The sequence below is a fragment of the Alternaria infectoria genome (genome assembly GCF_024043175.1).
Source record: "Alternaria infectoria strain BMP 0036 chromosome Unknown scaffold_4, whole genome shotgun sequence".
In the NCBI taxonomy this organism is placed as follows: domain Eukaryota; kingdom Fungi; phylum Ascomycota; class Dothideomycetes; order Pleosporales; family Pleosporaceae; genus Alternaria; species Alternaria infectoria.
Genome location: NW_026250693.1, coordinates 161,983 through 181,044, shown reverse-complemented (window position 1 = coordinate 181,044; position 19,062 = coordinate 161,983). Strand labels below are relative to the sequence as shown.

General features: G+C 54.9%; 8 protein-coding genes across 8 annotated transcripts; 3 read left to right on the top strand and 5 right to left on the bottom strand.

The window, feature by feature from the left end:
• Positions 1-2,244: 2,244 nt before the first annotated feature.
• J4E92_003059 (uncharacterized protein) lies at positions 2,245-3,581 on the bottom strand (the record flags this gene model as incomplete). Its single annotated transcript, XM_051494459.1, has 2 exons — positions 2,245-3,444; positions 3,498-3,581. 2 exons carry the CDS (start codon positions 3,579-3,581, stop codon positions 2,245-2,247), a joined length of 1,284 nt encoding a protein of 427 aa, XP_051354752.1.
• Positions 3,582-3,860: 279 nt separating this feature from the next.
• Positions 3,861-6,344, bottom strand: J4E92_003058 (uncharacterized protein; the record flags this gene model as incomplete). Its single annotated transcript, XM_051494458.1, has 1 exon — positions 3,861-6,344. One exon carries the CDS (start codon positions 6,342-6,344, stop codon positions 3,861-3,863), a length of 2,484 nt encoding a protein of 827 aa, XP_051354751.1.
• A 540-nt stretch (positions 6,345-6,884) lies between these two features.
• J4E92_003057 (uncharacterized protein) lies at positions 6,885-7,646 on the top strand (the record flags this gene model as incomplete). Its single annotated transcript, XM_051494457.1, has 1 exon — positions 6,885-7,646. One exon carries the CDS (start codon positions 6,885-6,887, stop codon positions 7,644-7,646), a length of 762 nt encoding a protein of 253 aa, XP_051354750.1.
• Positions 7,647-8,317: 671 nt separating this feature from the next.
• Positions 8,318-8,894, bottom strand: COX13 (Cytochrome c oxidase subunit 6A, mitochondrial; the record flags this gene model as incomplete). Its single annotated transcript, XM_051494456.1, has 4 exons — positions 8,318-8,352; positions 8,429-8,492; positions 8,548-8,660; positions 8,828-8,894. The coding sequence occupies 4 exons, from the start codon at positions 8,892-8,894 to the stop codon at positions 8,318-8,320; spliced, it is 279 nt and encodes a 92-aa protein (XP_051354749.1).
• Positions 8,895-9,191: 297 nt separating this feature from the next.
• On the top strand, positions 9,192-9,770 carry J4E92_003055 (uncharacterized protein; the record flags this gene model as incomplete). The annotated part of the gene is made up of 5 exons (XM_051494455.1): positions 9,192-9,350; positions 9,404-9,419; positions 9,481-9,543; positions 9,595-9,607; positions 9,680-9,770. The coding sequence occupies 5 exons, from the start codon at positions 9,192-9,194 to the stop codon at positions 9,768-9,770; spliced, it is 342 nt and encodes a 113-aa protein (XP_051354748.1).
• A 381-nt stretch (positions 9,771-10,151) lies between these two features.
• J4E92_003054 (uncharacterized protein) lies at positions 10,152-10,673 on the bottom strand (the record flags this gene model as incomplete). Its single annotated transcript, XM_051494454.1, has 2 exons — positions 10,152-10,289; positions 10,344-10,673. The coding sequence occupies 2 exons, from the start codon at positions 10,671-10,673 to the stop codon at positions 10,152-10,154; spliced, it is 468 nt and encodes a 155-aa protein (XP_051354747.1).
• Positions 10,674-11,007: 334 nt separating this feature from the next.
• SEC31 (protein transport protein S31) lies at positions 11,008-14,974 on the top strand (the record flags this gene model as incomplete). The annotated part of the gene is made up of 5 exons (XM_051494453.1): positions 11,008-11,216; positions 11,271-11,390; positions 11,443-14,516; positions 14,573-14,871; positions 14,930-14,974. The coding sequence occupies 5 exons, from the start codon at positions 11,008-11,010 to the stop codon at positions 14,972-14,974; spliced, it is 3,747 nt and encodes a 1,248-aa protein (XP_051354746.1).
• Positions 14,975-16,809: 1,835 nt separating this feature from the next.
• Positions 16,810-18,046, bottom strand: J4E92_003052 (uncharacterized protein; the record flags this gene model as incomplete). Its single annotated transcript, XM_051494452.1, has 2 exons — positions 16,810-17,739; positions 17,789-18,046. 2 exons carry the CDS (start codon positions 18,044-18,046, stop codon positions 16,810-16,812), a joined length of 1,188 nt encoding a protein of 395 aa, XP_051354745.1.
• Between the last annotated feature and the right edge of the window lie 1,016 nt (positions 18,047-19,062).

Genomic DNA, 19,062 nt, shown 5'->3' with positions numbered 1-19,062 from the left:
CGTTCTCCACGGGATACAAGACGAAGTCGGCATATGTCTGGACTGGAGAGTCGATCTTGCGGACCGCCCAGGAGCGACGACGAGATTCCTCGATCTGGACACTGCGTCCATTTTGGTATGTCGTCTGACGATACTCGTCCTCTTCTTGCTTTTGGTCTGGCATGGCCGGTGCCTGGCGAGCGGACTGTTGTGCTGGCGACGACGACGGCGGCATCGACGCAGCCAGTCTTGTGGGAAAAGCGAGAAGCGTGTTCGAAGCGATGTTCAAAGCCTTCTCAAGTCCTCCAAATTGGTTCCAAGACCAAGAAGAGATGTTGTGAGATTGTTATGTGGAGAGGGGTAGTGGGGAGGAAGAGCGAGGAAGGGGTCTGGAGGTGCGTGGTGGGCGGTGCGAGTATATACAGTGCGAGATCTGTGCGCCAAGCCTGAGCCCGCCTGACACCCCTCCGGGCTCTGGCTTCCACCACTATGGCCCCCTCGCTTGCTTGCTCTTCTGCAGCAATCGACTCCCACTCTCGCAAGCAGTTTGAAGAGACTCGATTCGTTCGAAAAGACAGGGACTCACATGACTTGTAGTGCTCTAGTGCACTTTTGCACACTTCCGGATTGGGGTGGAGGAATGTCTGCAGGTAGAGTCGGTATGAGCAGCTAATGTACGACGAGAGAGGCATGCAAGAAAAATGGGCCAATGGAGAGATGGTATTCGTTCGATGCATCGGGGTTTGGCCGTGCCTGCATGTGCACCTTGTCGTCGCTGGCTGTCTCTCTCCAGCCACGAGCATATATAGATAACACGCCCTTCCGAACAGGTCTCTTAGTAATACAAGAGCTTTTTCAATGCCTCTTCACTCGTATCTCAGCCTTTGCTCCTATTATGGCATGTTCATCATATCATTGGTCGTACTACTGCCTAAGTGTAAGTAGCAGGGCGTATGCCAAGCCCTTCCCCGGAAGTCTACAAAGCTAGAGCATTTCCACCAAGCTATTCCATCCTCTCTGCCCTAAGACAGCACAAAGTTATAAAGTATCTATTAAGACACTCTATAAGACAACTTAAGTAACATCTGCCTCTAGAGTAATATAGAAAGTATCTACACGGTCATACAATGCCTGCACATACCACTCTCCTCCGTTACTAGAATGCTTCGCCTACGGAAAGAAGCTCTCTGCACATCAATCACTACATCTCCTCTAATCTAACTTTTATCGCCCATCCCCATCTTCGAGATACTCAGCCACCATCTAGACATTGCTCCGCGAAAAGCCGTGTACAGATCTGCAAAAACGACTAAGCTCATTTTCATACTTGACCAAACAACAGGTTCATCTTCAAAGTTATCTTTGACTCGCAAAGTATAGCTTAGCACATCGCTCACGCCTGTTTGTCGGAAAAGCTAGTTCCGGTATTCAAATACGCGACACTAGCTTCCAAGGACTGGTACTAGACAGCAACTAGAAAGCATAGCTGTTTCGGGATACACAAGGATCGGAGATCATGAATACGTTTGCCATATTGATGAACTGCTTATGGCAATGTTATGAAAGATTCTTCATAGTGGTTGCTCTGAAATTTCTAGTGAGATCTGGTGCTTTTCGGGATCGTTTCAAGGGGTCTAAGTCGTAGATAAGATATGAGGGAGTGCGCGAGAACTGTCAGACAAACGATTTCACAAGTTCGGTGAACAGAATCTTGTAGGAACAGCAAAATGCCGCCTAAGCAGTCTTCTCTCCATTCCACCTACACATCCTCTCTCTCTGAGATAAATAATCATACAAACCCCTCCCACCCTCCACCCAACAACTCTCAAACTCAAACGACAAAATGCCAAAAAAACGCCACTGGGTCGAGAACATTACCTCGACACCCCCCAGTTCCCATGCCATGGTATAACGAAAGAAGCCCAAACACCATAAACCCTTCCGTCCCGATTCCCAAAATGGGGAAAAATACCCCCAAAACGCCTGATCCTATGCAATCCATGCATGTTTCTGCTTCGTCAGTTGATACACGTACACGCCGTTCTTTACAACTCCCACTCCCAGCCCTATCTTTTATTCCGGCATCCGCTCCCCGTCCAAATCTTCATCTGTATCTCCCTCCGCATCTCTATCCGTCCCCCCATCCACATCCACATCCGTATCCACATCTTCATCCGTATCCCCCTCAGCATCCTTGGAGGAATTCTACTCTCGTGGTGGACTAGCCACACGCTGCTCTTCCTCTTCCTCTTCTCCCTCGGAACACTACTCTCCAGGACTCGCCACACTACCCCCCGGCTCCACACTCGCACTCGCCCTACTCCTCTCCTTCGCACCGGCACCACCCAGACTGAGCTTGATCTTCTTCTTTTTGGGTGAATCGCCGCCGACATCATCGACATCTCTGTCACGCTTGCCTTCCCCTCTTTCACTACTCTCACTATGTTTCCGATCACCTATATCCGGTCTTCCCGTTTTTAACTTGACTTTCAGTGTGCCGTTACTGCCACCGCCACTCCCGTTAGACGGTTTATCGCGGTCCGCTTTCTTAATGTACGAGCTCTTTTTCTTCATCTTGCGGCGCTCGGGGGTATCGTCGGCGTCGAAGTCGTCGGCGTCGTCGGTGGCGGCGAGGCGCTTGACGGGCGAGATGCCCTTTGATTTACTGCTTGTTTTGGTCTTCTCGGAGGGGTCTTGGGAGCCAGGCGCAGGGGTGCCCATGCGGCTTCCGAGCGGCGTGTTGCCGACGCCTGAGCCTGTGCCGTTTTGACCGGTGAGTTTAGCCATGGCGTTGCGCGAGGACTGGCGGCCGCTGATGCCGAGGCACTTTTCGAGGTGTTGGGCGAATCGCGTTATGAGTAAGCTGCGCTTGCAGTTGGGGCAGGTGTGCCAGGGGATGTACGAGGCGGGCTTGCCGCCGGTGTTTAGTTTGATTTCCTTGGTGTCGCCGCCGGCCATGTCGGTGTCTTGGGAGCCGGGGGTGCCCACGCTCTCCTTTTCGGCGTTCTTCTGCTGCTGCTTGATGAGCTCGCGTTCCTTCTTGCTCTTAGCCATGTCGGTGGGGAACGGGTTGCCGTAGACGTCGTGGCCGGATCGCTGGACCCACGGATACAGCATGCAGTACTCCTTGGTCAGGTCGGGGTTCTGCATGCCCTTGCCCATGATGGGGTGCATCAGCCGCGGCAGCTTGCAGTGCGGACATATGATCTCGGGCGTCGTCTTGAGCGGGTTGCCCTTGAGGAAGACGCGTCCGTTCTCGTACTTGGCGGCGGATGTCTCAGCGATGGGTATCGACGTGGCGCCCGTCGTGTTTTGCTTCTGCGACTGGGGCTCGAGGTTGGCGAGGGCGATGGATTCGGCCTGGGTAGCCGCCGACTGCATGCGGAGCAGCTTCTCGGAGCGATGGCACGACAGGGCCGTGGTGAAGACGATGTTGCTCAGCAAGTCGTCGAGGATGTTGGTAGTCTGCGACACGATTGTTAGTAGCCGAGGAGGCGGTTTGCGGCGGCCAGGCGTACCAATTCTGCCAGCGCGTCCGAGGGCAGGCCGACGGCAGCGTCGACGCCCTCGGCCTGGTCGTCTGCCGGGCGGTCCTCAGACATGACGCAGCTGGGCGTGGTGGACTATGGTGTTCAGGGCGTGGAGAAATGGTTGCTGAGACGTTAGCGGCCACGACGGGAGATATCGCGCATCCCTGCTCCGGCTCCGATTTAGCGCATGCAGCCAGAGTTGGCCTACCCCACACACCCACCCACACACCGAGAACTGCGTGTTCACCCAAGAATCTGCGGTGGAGCTGCGCGTCTCCACTGATGCATAAGTGTGATTGTAACAAGCAATGGGTATCATTCAGAGCATCTATCCACGCCTATCTTGGCTACCTAGACTACCTCCCACCTCGCCAGCCTGCCGATGGTACTTCCCGCCTGTCGCACAATGCACACGCGATCCGATTTTGGCACGCCCGAGTCAGACCCAGGGGCGACCACCTTGTGCATTACCAGATTTGCAACCGCGGTCGGCATGCCCTCTGCGAGGTTGTAGTTGCCCGTTGTGACGAAGCCGATGAGATCCACTTCGTCAGGCACTAGAGGGTAATTCTCCTCGCCAGCGCTCGGTGGGCCGTTGTCTAGGAGACTCCTTGCAAGATCCCTGCGCTGGATGTGGTCTGGCTGCTTAACGACACCTCGACTCTGTTGCTTCGTCGACGTACGCTTCGTGCCGGGTTGTGGCAGCAGGGCCAGCCATTCGCTTCGAAGTTGTGGGTCGCTAGGCAGTCGGTAGATGCGAGCGCAGTCGGTAGGGGTGCCTCGTTGGACCATTGTGATCTTGACAGTGAATACATCTGATGGCAGTGACGAGCCGCTCGACGAAGCTGTGCCGTCAATCAAGCCAACTGCTTGTCTGAACGAGAGCTGTCTGACAGGAGTTCGAGATTCTTGACGTGAAGACACATCTGCAATCAACCTCTGCCAGTCGCAAGACCACGGATCTCCAACCTCGCCCTTCCTACCCTTACCAAGATCAATAGTCGACCATTCAATCCTCTTCCCCTTCGGACGCTTAGTCCACTCGTGCTTCCTCACTTCACGCTCACGCTCTTCCCAAACCCGACCAGCCTCTGTACCAGGATGGTCGTACGGGAAGTGCGGCTTCGAGCGCTCAAAGTCCACCTGACGTCTCTCTTTCAAGCCGCCGAATCGGGGGTTGCCGCCTGTGGAAACCGGATAGCGCATAATCTGTCGCCATACAGGCATGACGCATTTCCAGGGGAGGAGAATGGTCCAGGACTTGCTTTCTCGTGACACGAATACAAGTGTCGGGATACGTGGGTCCGTGGATCGGGCCTCAGGGTCTTCTCCAAGTGTGCATGCACCCTTCCGGCGATTGATGGATTTTTGAGACGGCATGGTTCGCTGTGCGGCTAGTCGGCTGTTGGTGTCGAAGATTGATGCTGGAGTGGGGGTATTGTCGATTGGCCAAGCTGCGAGAGTTTCCGTCAAGACGTTCAGCGATTGCTGATCGTGTGACATGGGCGAAGTGCGAGGAGGATCGCGAAGCCGAGGATCTGAAATATCAAACGCCAACAGCGCACCGGCTGGTAACGATGCAGCGTCCGTCACAGAGGCCAGAGACGGCCAAAGAGACTGTGAAGTATTCTCCCCAGCCCCAGGAGAAGGCACAGGAGCAAGAACAGAGCAGAGGGCCTCCGCAGCAGCCGGGCCTACAATCTCAATAGACCCAATTTCGAAGCGGAGATCTCGCACGGTAACAGCAGGCTTCTGCACTTTAGCCATCCGAACAACTTCCTCCCAGAGCTGCAAGAAAGCGCCCGGATGCACCCGAATGAAAGCTTTCGTCTTTTTGCCATCGGCATGCGGTGTACACCAGATCACAGTCACCCGAGCGATCTTCACCAACGGCTTCGCTTCTCTTTCGTAAATCCAGCCTTCCCAGGTCCTAGTGCCGTTCCGCCACTTCTTAGCTCTGCCTCTGTTCTGCCATGGATCATCTGTGTCCTCTGCAGAGAAGTGAAGACCCTTGAGTAGCCCCGCTATACTGGCTTCAGGACCCTCCAGGCTGAGGGTTGACATGTAGCTCATATCCCACGCGACAGCTCCCCGCTGGGTTGCAGCTCTGTGTGTGAGACGGTATGCCTTGACCGCTGGCTGCAACGGTATCGCAAACCGCCAGAGGGGCTCTTTCGGATCCGTCATCTTTGCGCGCTTGGTATGCCATAGGTGCGTAGGAAGCCAGGTCTTGTCTCGCTGGCGTCTGCGGAATCGCGATGGAGGGGTAGCGGGCGTGGCCAAGGGCGGGAACTTGCGCTTCGGCTTCGGTGGTGAGGGCTTCGTGACTTGCTTCGGCGCATCCTCCATCTTCGTGTCACCGTCGTCGTCTTTCCCACTACCATCCCTCCTCTTCTTCGCCTTCTGCCTACTCTGCTCCCTCCCCTCCTTCCTCAGAAACTTCTTCTTGCCCTTCCCAACGCCGCTCCCACTAGTACCTCTGGCAATGGGCGTGTTGTCTTCTTTAGCTTCCTGGCGCGCCCTGACCCGCAATCTCTTTGGCACGCGCTGCGGATTGTGACTTGCGGTCCTCCTCCTCAACTCCCGCGGTACATCTTGAAAAGCCCGTCGCGAGAGGCCTTTCTTGGCCGCCTTCATGGCGCCCTCGAGCGACCTGATCTCATTCTCGTGCGACTTGAGAAAGTTCTTGACGTTGATCTCGCCATTGGGGTACGCGTTGCTAGTCGAAACGGCGGGGATGACGTACTGGGGTCGTTGCTGGAATCTGGTGCGTTTAACAGGATTGCCAGGGCCCGTGTGGGCAGGCTGCTTCCTCTTCCTCGAGCTATCGGCCATGGTGGGACGTCTATCAGCTTATGCTATGCTATCTCAAGCTCACTGGGCCAACGGTCGCGGCGACTGAAATCTTAGCGAGATCTCCACACCAACGGGCCTACTAGCGCGGAGTCATTCGTCACGTCCGCACGTGTTACGCCGAAGCACTGACAGCCTACCAGTGCCGCGCTGGACCCTTTGGCATTGGTCTGCTGCATTCTGTTTCATCGCGCCGACCCCCCCTAGCCCGTTGTTTGATTAATTACTCCATTCACAACATCTTCATTTCGCGATTCGGCCTAGAGCTCCACTTGCTGTGCCCCCCTGTGATTGCACCTATCCCCTGCATTGTGCGCAGCCACCATGCTGCCCTGTCCATGTGGTCTAGGACATGTCCTGATCATTCAATGTTTTCCCACACTGCGTCTTCACACAACAACAGCATCTCTACTTTGAACAGCGCCAGCCACAACACATAACATCCTCTATTGCTGTCACCATACGACGCACCACCCACCTTGCTATTGCTAGTACATAATGACCACCCACACATACACCACAATGTCTCCGACACCCAGCTTTCAACCTCCTTCCGAGCAAATGTGCAAGATAAATTTCAGCCCACTGCGATCGCCCTCCCCGCGCAAACGTTTCAACAACCACGGGCGCAATCAGTCTGAAGCTATCCAACGCCCGCGGCCCATCAGTGTAGCAGACAACTCTCCAATGGTGCAGCACACGAAAAGGTCCTCGATATACGTCTCAGAGGGATGCTATACTCTCAAAAACCCATCCATGGCCTCGCCGACGAACGACCCCTCCGACGTTGTCGATCACTACGCTATCCTCGAACTCACACCCAAGGCCTCCACCGACGAGATTAGAGCTGCGTATCGCCGTCTGCGAGGTGTGTACTTTGCCAACGACGCGAAGAAGTACCGTGCACTACAGACTGGCTTTGATTGCCTGATGGACCCAAATACTCGCCAGGTTTACGATGCTTCCTACCAGCCAGCTGCGGCAGCGCCGGATTCGCTGTCTAGCATCGGTGAGGTCTTGGATCAGGGAAAGCACTGGCGCAAGGATAGCGCGCATGGCGACGACGCTATTGCCGAGGAGGAAGAGGAAGAGGAGGAGCAAGACCTACGGACTGACGACCCGAATTGGGCTCTCAAGCGGTTTCAATGTGAGGGCCATGAGATTATGCTGGGCACTGAGCCGTATCAGTCCTGGATCCCTCTGCCCACATGCTCACTGCGGGCATGTAGAGGACCGAAGTATCTCGGCAATTTCGCAGTGAACGCATATCCGACCGCGAACTAGTCCTCTTTCCCATCGCTCGATATACCCCGAATCTAACACACTGCCTTATCTACTCGGCTCGATAACGCCTGAGTTCTTCACGATTGTTTATAGCAGAGCAGGTCTTGCATGCATTTAGCGGTCTAGCCTTGCGGGCGCAACTGGGCGGTCACTTTGTTCCTTCTTGGTCCCTTTTGGTCCCTTTGTCACCTTAGCGTTGTTTTTTGCACACCAACCGGCGATTCACCATCATCCCCTTTATCTGTACAGGATAGAAAGTCCCAACTTTACTGCAAATTGGCTACACTCACTATATATCTCGTATATCGAGCACACTCTGAATGATAATGTATGACACTAGGAGACTTGGTTCGATCGGCGTGCATGTGCATGTGATGAAGTTTATATGGCGAGTGTTGAAACATCAGGTCCGCATACGTCGTACGACGGTGTCTACGGTATGCAGGAGATATGCAGGGTAAAGGCAAACGACGGGAAGGCTAACGGTGTCACGCGAAGGGGGTCATGACATCACGAGGTAGCGGTGCAGTGGGGTGGCAAAAGAGATAGACCAGAGTCGCATTGCTGATATCGATCGCTATGATACAGGGCTCTAAGTTGCAAATGCCACTCTGATCCGATCCTCTCCCGCTCTAAGAAACTGTCGCATGCTGGATGTTGTCGCGAGCTTTCTACTGGTCGAGCTTTACGGGGAAGTTGCCAGCCTCTATATCTTGTGTTAGCTATAGCTCTTTCAAAGTCCGTTGCGCATGCGGACAGATGGTTCAGAATCAGATACTCACCACGCTGGTCGTCCCATCGCGATGTCCAGCCGCTGGGGCACAGGGACTTGTAGGCCAACATGAACTATATCCATCAGTATGCATGCCCATCTTCAATGCGACGTTTCCGGAATGCGCACCTGGCGGCAAGGGGCAAAGTCCTCGCCCTTGGCGATGATGCACTTGTGGTAGTCGACGTAGTTTTGCCAGCAGTGCTTGGTCTGGTTCTGGTTGGGGAAGCGGGCATCGAAGCCTATATGCGCCGAAGCATGTTAGCACCCAATACGGCCCATCTCAAGCTCCAGGCGCCATTTTGGCAGGCGTTGCAGGGCGCAGAGCAAGTCCGGGGAAGGCGTACCAGCTGTGCGGCGGCAGATTAGCGATTGAAGCTCGACATGCGGAGGTGCGGGAAAAGCTCACCAGTGACAAACTTGAAGGGCTTGGTTACGAGCTCGTCGCCGTTCTCGCCGTTTTCGTTGTCAGACATGATTGCGATGGGGAATTGGGCGTGGTTCGGGCGTGGGCGTGGCGGCAATGGCAGGCGGGCGTGTGCAGTCGAAGTGGTGACGGAAGTGAAGTTGTGAGGTTGCGATGGTTCGACCCGAAACGCATTGTCCACACACAATTCGCTCGGCGTTTTCCGGGCGACAGGGCCCGCGAGCTCTCTCAGCATCTGCGTGCCTCACTGTGACGAAAGCCCCGGAAGACGTCCTTCGATTCACCCCCACGACAACGTCTACGAACAATCCTCCACCCCAATTGCGAAGTCAGCAATACCGCCACCATGTTCAAAGCTACCCGCGCCCTCTCCATGCAGCCAACTCGTATGTTGGCCATGCAGCCGACACGCATGGCGGCCATGCAACCTACGCGCATGATGGCCATGCGCCAGAGCCCCCAGCTCATGATGAGGCAGACAATGGGCCTGCGCAACCCCGTCCCCGTATGCCTCGCCGCCTTCCATCTTCTGCGAACTTGATGCTGACTATACTGCAGAAGGAGGAGCACGGCGGTAAGCCAATCACAGCATCCACTTTATGCTATCGAACATGAATTGACGATTGACCATGTAGCCCACACCGTATCCCAGCGCATCCGCCAGCTCAAGAACATCCCCACTGAGATCTGGCCTCTGAGTACGTCTACCCCTCACCCGTATCCCTGGTTCTTGCTAACCCAAACTCTAGTCGTCGTCCTCGCGTAAGCCCCTCCATTGCGCCCGCATACACCCTCACATACACCGTCATAACACGTAGTCTAATACATCTACAGCATCGCCGTCGGCATGGCCTTCTTCTCCATCACCCGGAAACTCTGGGTCGACAAGACGCTCCGTCTCAAGCGACAGGGCAAGCAGGACTAGATGTCTGGCTGAGAAGGAAGGAACCGGAGACGAGAAGGATGGAATCGGCGGGCTTGGAAGGGCTCCAGCAGCCATTGTGTATAGGTACAGCATACGGGATAGAGTCCGAGTCACGTTCGATAATCAAGCATGAGATCCCTTTGTGTTGTGTCGTGGGTTTGAATCTGAATCTGATAAACACGAGACATCTTGAATCGTGCCTTTGATATTGCAGCTGACATGGCGATGTACGAGGCAGAGCACCAGTGATTTATGTCGCGCTTCTTGAATTATAATGGTGATATGCGGCTCGTAACCTGATATGCACGAGACAGCACTTGGTATCAAATGTTTCCCAAACGCCTGCAAACGCCGTGCTATGAGACCAAAGAACCAAAGAGATTACACTGGCTTCGGTCCAGCCTCGTCAAGACCCTCCAGGCCCTGCATAGGGTCCATGGGCCCGTTCGCCTCCTCTTGAATCTGCTCACTTGCTTTGCGATCCTCCTCACTCACGGCATGCTTGGCCAACCAGCCCTCCTGCGTTTTATCAGCATACCAGACGTGTAATTTTTCAGATTAAAAGATACGTACCTGCTCCCAGATGGCGGTCTTGCTGCCTAACCCTTCATTCGCGTCTTTCTGTGGCTTGGCTGCTGCTACCTTGATGACAGAACCGTACAGCTCGCTCCGGTCCATGTTGTCGATGGCGTCTGTCGCGTCGGTTGCAGTCTCAAATTCAACATAGCCGAACCCCCGATGTTGATCGCCCTGGCTCTGGTTCTCCGGTTTGGGCAAGTTGACTTCGACAATGTCGCCAAAAGGCAGGAAGGCGTGGAAAAGCGTCTGCTGGGTGACTGCCTGGTCGAGGCCGCCGACGAACACGGTGGCCTTTAGTCGTGACGTGTCTGATAAATTCGACATGGTTGCCTGTGGAATGCGATTTGCGGCTTCGGTGGTAGGATAGTCGTGTTCTCTTGACTGCGCGCTGAAATTCGATATCACGTGGTTAGCGGGACCCACCTTGGCTGGCGCGCCCGCCATGGACCAGGGAAGGACAGGTGGATGGTCCATGGTGAAGCACGTCGTTGCCTCAACACCTAGTCCGCGCTCAAGACACATTGCGGACGCTCTTTAACACCACATAACCCTCCCGTCGCCCTCTACAAAACCCGCTCCCTTGTCCATCATTTTGTTCGTGCCGTATTCCCCAATTCGCTAATCTGACACCGCGGCGCCATCACCGCCCAACACCGTCATGGTCCGCCTACGAGAAATCCCCCGGACCGCCTGTTTCGCCTGGTCGCCAGGCCCGACGCAGCCCCTGATTGCTACCGGAACCAAGGCTGGGGCTGTAGATGCCGACTTTTCAAATGAAACACAATTAGAGCTCTGGGAGCTCAAGTTGGACGACAGCGAGCAGGGTGTCGAACTCAAGCCCGTTGCTACTGTGAGCGTAGAGTCGAGGTACTAGAGGATATTTCTAATCCATTGGGACCAAAGAACTAAACGGCATGCCAGGTTCAACGACATTGCGTGGAGTCAACCCAGCGAACAGTTCCCGCGGGGCATAATAGCGGGCGCACTCGACAGCGGGGCACTCGTACTATGGGACGCAGAGAAGCTGCAGGCAGGCGAAGGGTCAGAGCGCATGGACAGCTGCATGCAACCACAGAGTGCTGACGTTATGCAGCGACGATGCGGAAATTGACCAGATCGACAAGCACACCGGCCCCATCCAGGCGATACAGTTCAACCCCTTCCGATCCAACATCCTCGCCTCGGCCGGTGCCAAGGGCGAGCTCTACGTCCACGACCTCGCCGACGACTCCAAGTCCTTCCGCCTCGGTAAGGCTGGAGCGAACCCCGACGAATACACTACACTGGACTGGAACAAGAAGGTTGCGCACATCCTGGCAACCGGCAGCAGCGGCGGCTTTGTCACCGTCTGGGACGTCAAGCTCAAGAAGGAGAACCTCACATTAAACCACTATGGACGGAAAACAGTCAGCGCGGTTTCCTGGGACCCCAATGTGCCCACGAGACTCGTTACCGCTATCCCGACCGACCAGAACCCGCTCGTGCTGGTATGGGACCTCCGCAACACCAATGCGCCAGAGAAGACGCTGCAGGCACACGACCAGGGCGTGCTGTCGCTTTCGTGGTGTGTGCAAGACAGCGACCTTTTGTTGTCTTGCGGCAAGGACAACAGGACGATTGCGTGGAACCCGCACACCGGCGAGCAACTGGGCGAGTTCCCAGTCGTGACAAACTGGACCTTCCAGACCAGATTCAACCCTTCGAACCCGAACCTCCTCGCGACCGCATCCTTCGACGGAAAGATCGCAGTTCAAACACTACAAAACACTGGGGCTGGCGCGGACCAGAACAAGGCCGCGACGGAGGCGCCTGCAGGCGAGGACTTCTTCGCTCAGACCCACGCAGAACCTCAGGGCGCATCTTTCTCACTGAAGACACCCCCGAAGTGGCTGAAGAGGAGAGCAGGTGTGGCTTTTGGCTTTGGTGGAAAGCTGGTGCGATTCGGGATCGTCGATAACAAGTCCAAGATCTCTATTTCGACTTTTGCGGTAGACTCGGACGTCAGCGCGGCAAGCGAGGAGTTTGACAAGGCTCTAGACAAGGGCGACATTACGGCAATCTGCGAGTCGAAGATTTCAAAGGCAGCCAACGAGGAAGAGAAGGCCGACTGGACCGTAATTGAGACCCTCACGTCGGAGAACCCGCGAAGCAAGCTTGTCGAGTACCTGGGCTTCTCTGACAAGGATGAAGAGCCAGAAGAAGAGAAGAAGGAGGAGAAGACAAACGGCGATGCGGACGAGGGGTCCTCGTTCTTCGACAATGCGACAGACGAGGGCAACTTCTTGTCCGATCTCGCGGCTTCCAAGGGCGCGAAGACCAACAACCCCTTCCAGATCTACACCGGTTCCGAGTCGGAAGCCGACACCAAGATTACCCGCAACCTCATGCTTGGTGACTTCAACGCGGCGTTGGACGTGTGCCTAAAGGAGAACCGACTGTCAGATGCTTTCATGATTGCCATTTGCGGTGGGGAGAAATGCATCGCCAAGGCACAGGCTGCATACTTCAAGAGACAGTCTGACGCACCCAACTACCTGCGCTTGCTTGCGTCAGTGGTCGGAAAGAATCTATGGGACTTCGTATACAACGCCGACCTCAAGGACTGGAAAGAAGTCATGGCCACCATCTGCACGTTTGCCGACCAGGCCGACTTCCCTGACCTTTGCGAGGCCCTCGGAGACCGTCTCGAAGAAGCCATCTCTGAAGAGGAAGGAACGTACCGAAAAGACGCGTCTTTCTGCTACTTGGCTGGTTCCAAGCTCGAGAAGGTGGTAGTCAACTGGGCACAGGAGCTCCAAGAAAGCGAGAAGGCGGGCATTGAACAAACCGATGGTGACAACAGTTTCTCTATCCACGCACGCTCACTACAGGAGTTCATCGAGAAGGTCACGGTATTCCGAAAGGTCACCAACTTCAAGGATGCCGAACAGCAAAAGGAGGACGACTGGAAACTCGAGCCTTTGTACGCAAAGTACGTTGAATACGCTGACATCGCATCTGCCCACGGTCAGCTCGCAATTGCGGAGAAGTACCTGGATCTCTTGCCTCAAAAGTACCCAGCTGCAGATGTTGCCAGGAACCGGGTCAAGCAAGCCACCAGAAAGGATGCAGCTCAGCCAGCGGCAGCACAAAAGCAGGCCCAGTCAACCACTGCTGGTCGTCGTCAAGTTGTGGTCCCGTCCTACGGACAGCCTGCACAAGCAACACCGGCACCGCCCCAGCAGACGCCCTACGCTCCGGTCAACCCTATGCAAACGCAACCAAGAGCGTCACCCTATGCTCCAGTCAACCCCCTATCCTCGCAAGCCCAGCCCACTGGACCGTCAACATTCACACCAGCAGCAGCACCCGGCAACTCGTACACACCGGTTGGCTACCAGCCATCTCAGCCTCAGGGTTATGGTTACAACGCAGCGCCCCAACAAGGAATCGCACCCCCGCCACGCAACTTCTCAAACTCGCCATCAATCGTGCCAGCAGCCAACAGAGGCAGTATTCCTGCCTGGAACGACACACCAGACTTTGGTCCACCCAAGCCAGCTTCGCGTCGTGGCACTCCTATGAACACTGTAGCTTCTCCGTTCCCGAACCAACAGCAGCCCCTCGCAGGCCCACCCCAAGGTCCATTCTCCCCAGGAGCAAGGTCGACACCTCCACCTCCTCCAAAGGGTCCTCCTCAAGGCCCTCCCCGGATGACTTCTCCTCCGTCTGGACCCCCAACTGGTGCTCCGAACCCATACGCACCAGCGCCAGCGTCAAACAACTATGCTGCTCCGCCTGCTGGCTTCGCACCTCCACAGCAGGCACCGGTACAGCGTGGAGCATCGCCATACCAACCACCGACTGCTGCCGCTCCGCCATCGAACCGCTATGCTCCTGCTCCAGGTTCACAACCATCGGCTCCCCCTGGACCAATGGGCGGAATGCCACCGCCACGGAACATTGCGCCTCCTCCTGGCCAATTCACACCCGTAGGATCAGCATACGCACCGTCGCCTGTGCAGCAAATGCCACCTGCAGCAGCAGCACCGCCACCAAGGGGCCCACCCCAAGGACCTCCTCGTGCAGGACCTCCTCCAGGCGGACCTCAGGGCGGACCACCAAGGCCCGATTCCCGACCTGGCACCGGACAATCGCAAGCGGCAGCGCAAGCAGCGCCCAAGTACCGTAAGTGCTCCCCAAACCACACACAAGAATCATCTCAATCTAACCCCGCAACCCAGCTCCCGGCGACCGATCCCACATGCCCGACGCCTCGCGCCCCATCTACGAGATCCTCGACGCAGACCTCCAACGCGTGAAAGCAAAGGCACCAGCTCAATACAAACAGCACGTTGCCGACACGGAGAAGCGCCTCAATATCCTCTTTGACCATCTCAACAACGAGGACCTGCTCAAGCCTGATACTATCCAGCAGATGAATGAACTCGCGGCCCAGATTCAGGCTAAGCAGTATGATGCTGCGGTTGCGATTTTCTCGGATCTCATGACGAATAAGACGGATGAGGGGAGTAATTGGATGGTAAGTTTATATCAAATGTTTTGTGATGTGGGGATTGTGCTAATTTTTGATTGTGTAGGTTGGTGTTAAGCGGTTGATTCAGTTTAGCAAGTCGACTGCTTAGGGGGCTGGTACTGCGAAGGCTACTGCGACTGCGACGGCTGCTGCGCTGGCCGGTGGTGCTGATGATGGGTATGTCTACGTGGAAAAGGTGTATAAGTAAAGGGGCTGGAAGGGGGGTAGATGGAGATTAGCTGGGATAGAGATAGTTTCGAAAAGATGTCTTTAGCGCTATGCATTGCTTAGAGAATGAAGACAGCTAAATAATTTGTGTGCGTGGGCGCGTGATGGTGATGGTGTGTGGGTTTGTACTACTGTGTGTTGTGTGTCTTGTGTAGAGGCGTGAAGGTGGATATGCCTTGTTTGCTCATGCGGTAGATATTTCTCTGTAGTTTGCGTCCCGTGTATTTTGTCCTTTCTACAGGAACGACGACCACATGCTTTCAAAAATTACAACGAGAACACCAAAGCCGGATCAACACTCTAAGAAGTGTACGCTATCAATTTCAAATTACGTGCCGGAGTGAACAAGACATACATAACCAACCACTTGTGCAATTGTAAAGCTTGGTACACAGCGGAAATATGCGAAATCTTGAACCAAAATATGTGGGCTCGTTCTTAAAACACGATGGGAGTAGGGTGTGAGTGTAGCAACACCCTCGTTCACCGGTCAACCTACCCTATCTACCTCTCACAACAGCGACTGCACAAATAACCACCCACACGCCCAAACGTATCATCCAGGCCCGAGCTAGACACCACACTGCAAACCACATAAACACCACACAAGAAAACTTTGCAAGTGCGTCCCAACACAAAACCCTACGACTTACCTTATTTCTCCACAGTCGACCGAGTACCTACATATCGTACTCTATCTACAACGCCTGCGACAACGATAATGGTGTTCAAAGGATTCATCTGGCTGTGGATAGCAGTATGCGTCCTGTTCTTCATGCACATGATGTTGCTGATGTGGATTGATGAAAAGGGAGTGCCGGGGTGGTTGAGGGGGTAAATGGGATAAAGGGGATTAGAGGATTAGGGGAGGGAGTGGAAGAGGAGGAAGGTAGACAGGGTAAGGTAGAGGTTGGTGGAAGGTAGATGGGGAGGGGTGGAGATGCTGCAATGTAGAAGACTGTATCAGTACGTGGACGGTGGGAGGGGCTGTGGTAGTGAGCATGCAGAGGGAGGTGATGGTCATGTTGATGCGAAGGATGCTCTGATACTTTGGGTGTTGAAATGTCTTGGTCCGTGGTACAGAATCAGAAGGCAGAAGAGATATACCGAGAAAGGTGTGAATATTAATGTAATAAAGGTGTGAATTCTGTGTCATGGAGGGGAGAGAGGGACAAGGCTCTCGGTGACAGTTCGATTGCCTGGTACTTGCTTGGGATGCAAAGCTTTTCGTATGGGCTGAAGAGTACGACTCTAACGTCTGGTGGCTGTTAGTAGCGCGGTGTATGTAAGGAAGGAGCGTCTTAGGAACCCTTCAGACGGTCTAGCACTGGCGTTGAAATTCTGGGTAGTTACATCTCGATGAAGTGGATATCACGGACATGTCAAGACAATAATAACTTCTACTAAATCTAATCCAGCACGATTTGCACTCGGCACTTGAATATGCAGGCGATCAATGTGAACCGTTGATTCATTAACCTAATCTTGACACTTTAAGAGTCTTCTCCGATTCGAACGGAAATCAGAAAGCAGATGCAGACTCATGATAGTGAGCCTACACAGTCATTGCGAGGGGGCTTCCCCGAAGCGCCAGAGACTTCAGACAAGCCCCCTCGTAATGACTGTGCAGGCCCACTATCGTGAATCTGCATCAAGATGATCAAGCATCCTCAATCAGGAGTCCGACTTGAACACGAAACTCTCATTCCAACCCCTTTACGCCCTCGCCTTTCTCAGCCTCGATAACGTCGCCTTGCCCGCCCTACTATCATTGCCCCGACCCAACTCCTTCGATATCCACTCGCCCACCTCTGCCAGCCCCTCGAGATCAACTCCAGTCTTCGCACCCAAACTGTGGAAGCAATGCACCAAGTCCTCCGTCGCAACATTCCCCGTCGCACCAGGACTGAATGGACAACCACCCAGCCCACCCACCGCCGCATCAAACGTACGAATACCGTGTTCGAGAGCAACGACGGAGTTGACAAGCGCTTGACCATATGTGTCGTGGAAGTGGAGTGCTAGGTCGTCCTTGTTCACACCAGCAGCGTTCAACGTCTTGAGTAGCTCGAGGGTTTTCGGTGCGGTGCCCATGCCCGTGGTGTCTGCGACTGAGATCTCGTCTGCGCCCATCTCCAGTAAGCTCACTGCTAGCTCTGCGACCTTGTGTGGATCGACATCCGGGCCTTCGTAGGGACAGCCGAGGGCGACGGAAATGTAGGCGCGCACTTTGAGGTCCAGTTCCTTTGCCTTTGACATGATGGGCTCGAAGCGTTGTAGCGACTCGGCGATGGAGCAGTTTGTGTTCTTCTGGGTGAAGGATTCTGTTGCGGCGGTGAAGATGGAGAGTTCGTGGATGGGGGCTTGGGCGTTGCGGCTCGCGTTCATGGCTTCAGCGCCGGAGGAGGCGGAGGGCATGGCGTTGGGGTCTGAGGAGGAGGTGTTTAGGGCTGGTCCGTTGTCCGTGCCTGGGGATGGTGGAGGTGTTGGGTATGCGTCCTGGCCTGGCTGCGACTTGGACTGCCACATGGAGAGGAAGTTGTCAAAGCCCTTGACATTCGGAAGGAGCCATTGGTATGTGATGGGATGCGGCGATTGGGGCGTTCGAGAGAGGACGTGTTCGAGGATCTCAGCCGAATTGGCCATCTGTCTTGGTGGTCAGCGCATGTCCTCAGCTTCAACAGCCGTGGCTCACCTGTGGTACCCATTTGGGCGAGACGAAGGAGCCAGCCTCAATGGTGGTCAGACCAGTCTTGGCCAGCCTCTCAATCAGCTCTATCTTGGTCGCCAGCGGTATCGTCTGCTTCTCATTCTGCAACCCATCGCGTGGCCCAACTTCCACAATGCGAACGTGGTCTGCGCGGCTAGAGGCGGCTGAAGCAAATGTTCGTCGCGGGCACGGGTAACGCGCAGCGAGACGCGCAGAACGGAGGCAGAAGAACTTGGACGTCATGGCGATAGTCTGCTTGGATGTAGTAGGCGACTCGGCGTTGCTTTCAGAGGTAGGACATGACGTGCATAGCTGTCAGACGGTTTGTGGGGTTGATGTTTGCGGGGATCAGGTTATGCATGGACCGCTGAGCCGAGCTTGGAGCTCCAGCCTTGCCCAGGAAGAAGCTTCGACATTTCACACGCGAGCATCGTGAACGTGGAGCATTGCATCTCATGCATCGTGAAGCGAGTCGTAGTACTTGGCATCTCAGACTGCATTCAACTCCTAGCAACATGGATTTACTGTACGACATCTGCCTTCACTGAAATCTTGGCACGCTCTAACTGCATCCGATGCATCACAAAGCCTCCAGATATCGGTCTCTGACATCAACATCTCTCAAAGACCGCGACTCTCGAGCAGGCGGGATACTCGGGAAGTTCTCCTTCGCTCCCCACTTCCGATTGTGCACTTGAATTGCGCCATCGACGGCCACAGGTTCGTCTCCACGAGAGCTCCATGGCGTCGTGGGAAGTCGAAATTACCTGTGCAAGCTAGGGCGCTTCCAGCTAGTGAGCCGAAACTCTGTCAAGCGCTCTCCACCACAGCCAATAGTCAATTCACGTGCTAGATATGTATCTAGCGGATCTGCACGCAGTATTGTGTCGAACCGCAACCATCAGACCGCTCTTCTGCGTCGCTTGAAAGCGCAGTGTCCGCGTGTGCAAGAGCCGGATGCGTTCAGACGATATCGACGCTAATACCCAAGACCCAGCGGGTCCTATCGACGGTGCTGGTTGCTAGCGCAGGGTTCAAGTGGAGACCATAAATAGAGGTCCGAGGAGCCCTAGTCGCTGTTCCAACCGCAGCCGCCGGTTGTTCAAGATCCAGCGCTTGCGGGCGCCTTCGTTTCTGTCGTTCCCTACCAAGTGCCGGCGAAATGACGATCTTCAAGATGTAAACACGGAAGCATTTCTCCATACAGACTGCCTCGGCCTGGCCAGAGTCTTTGAAACGTCTGCTGTCGGGCCGGGCAT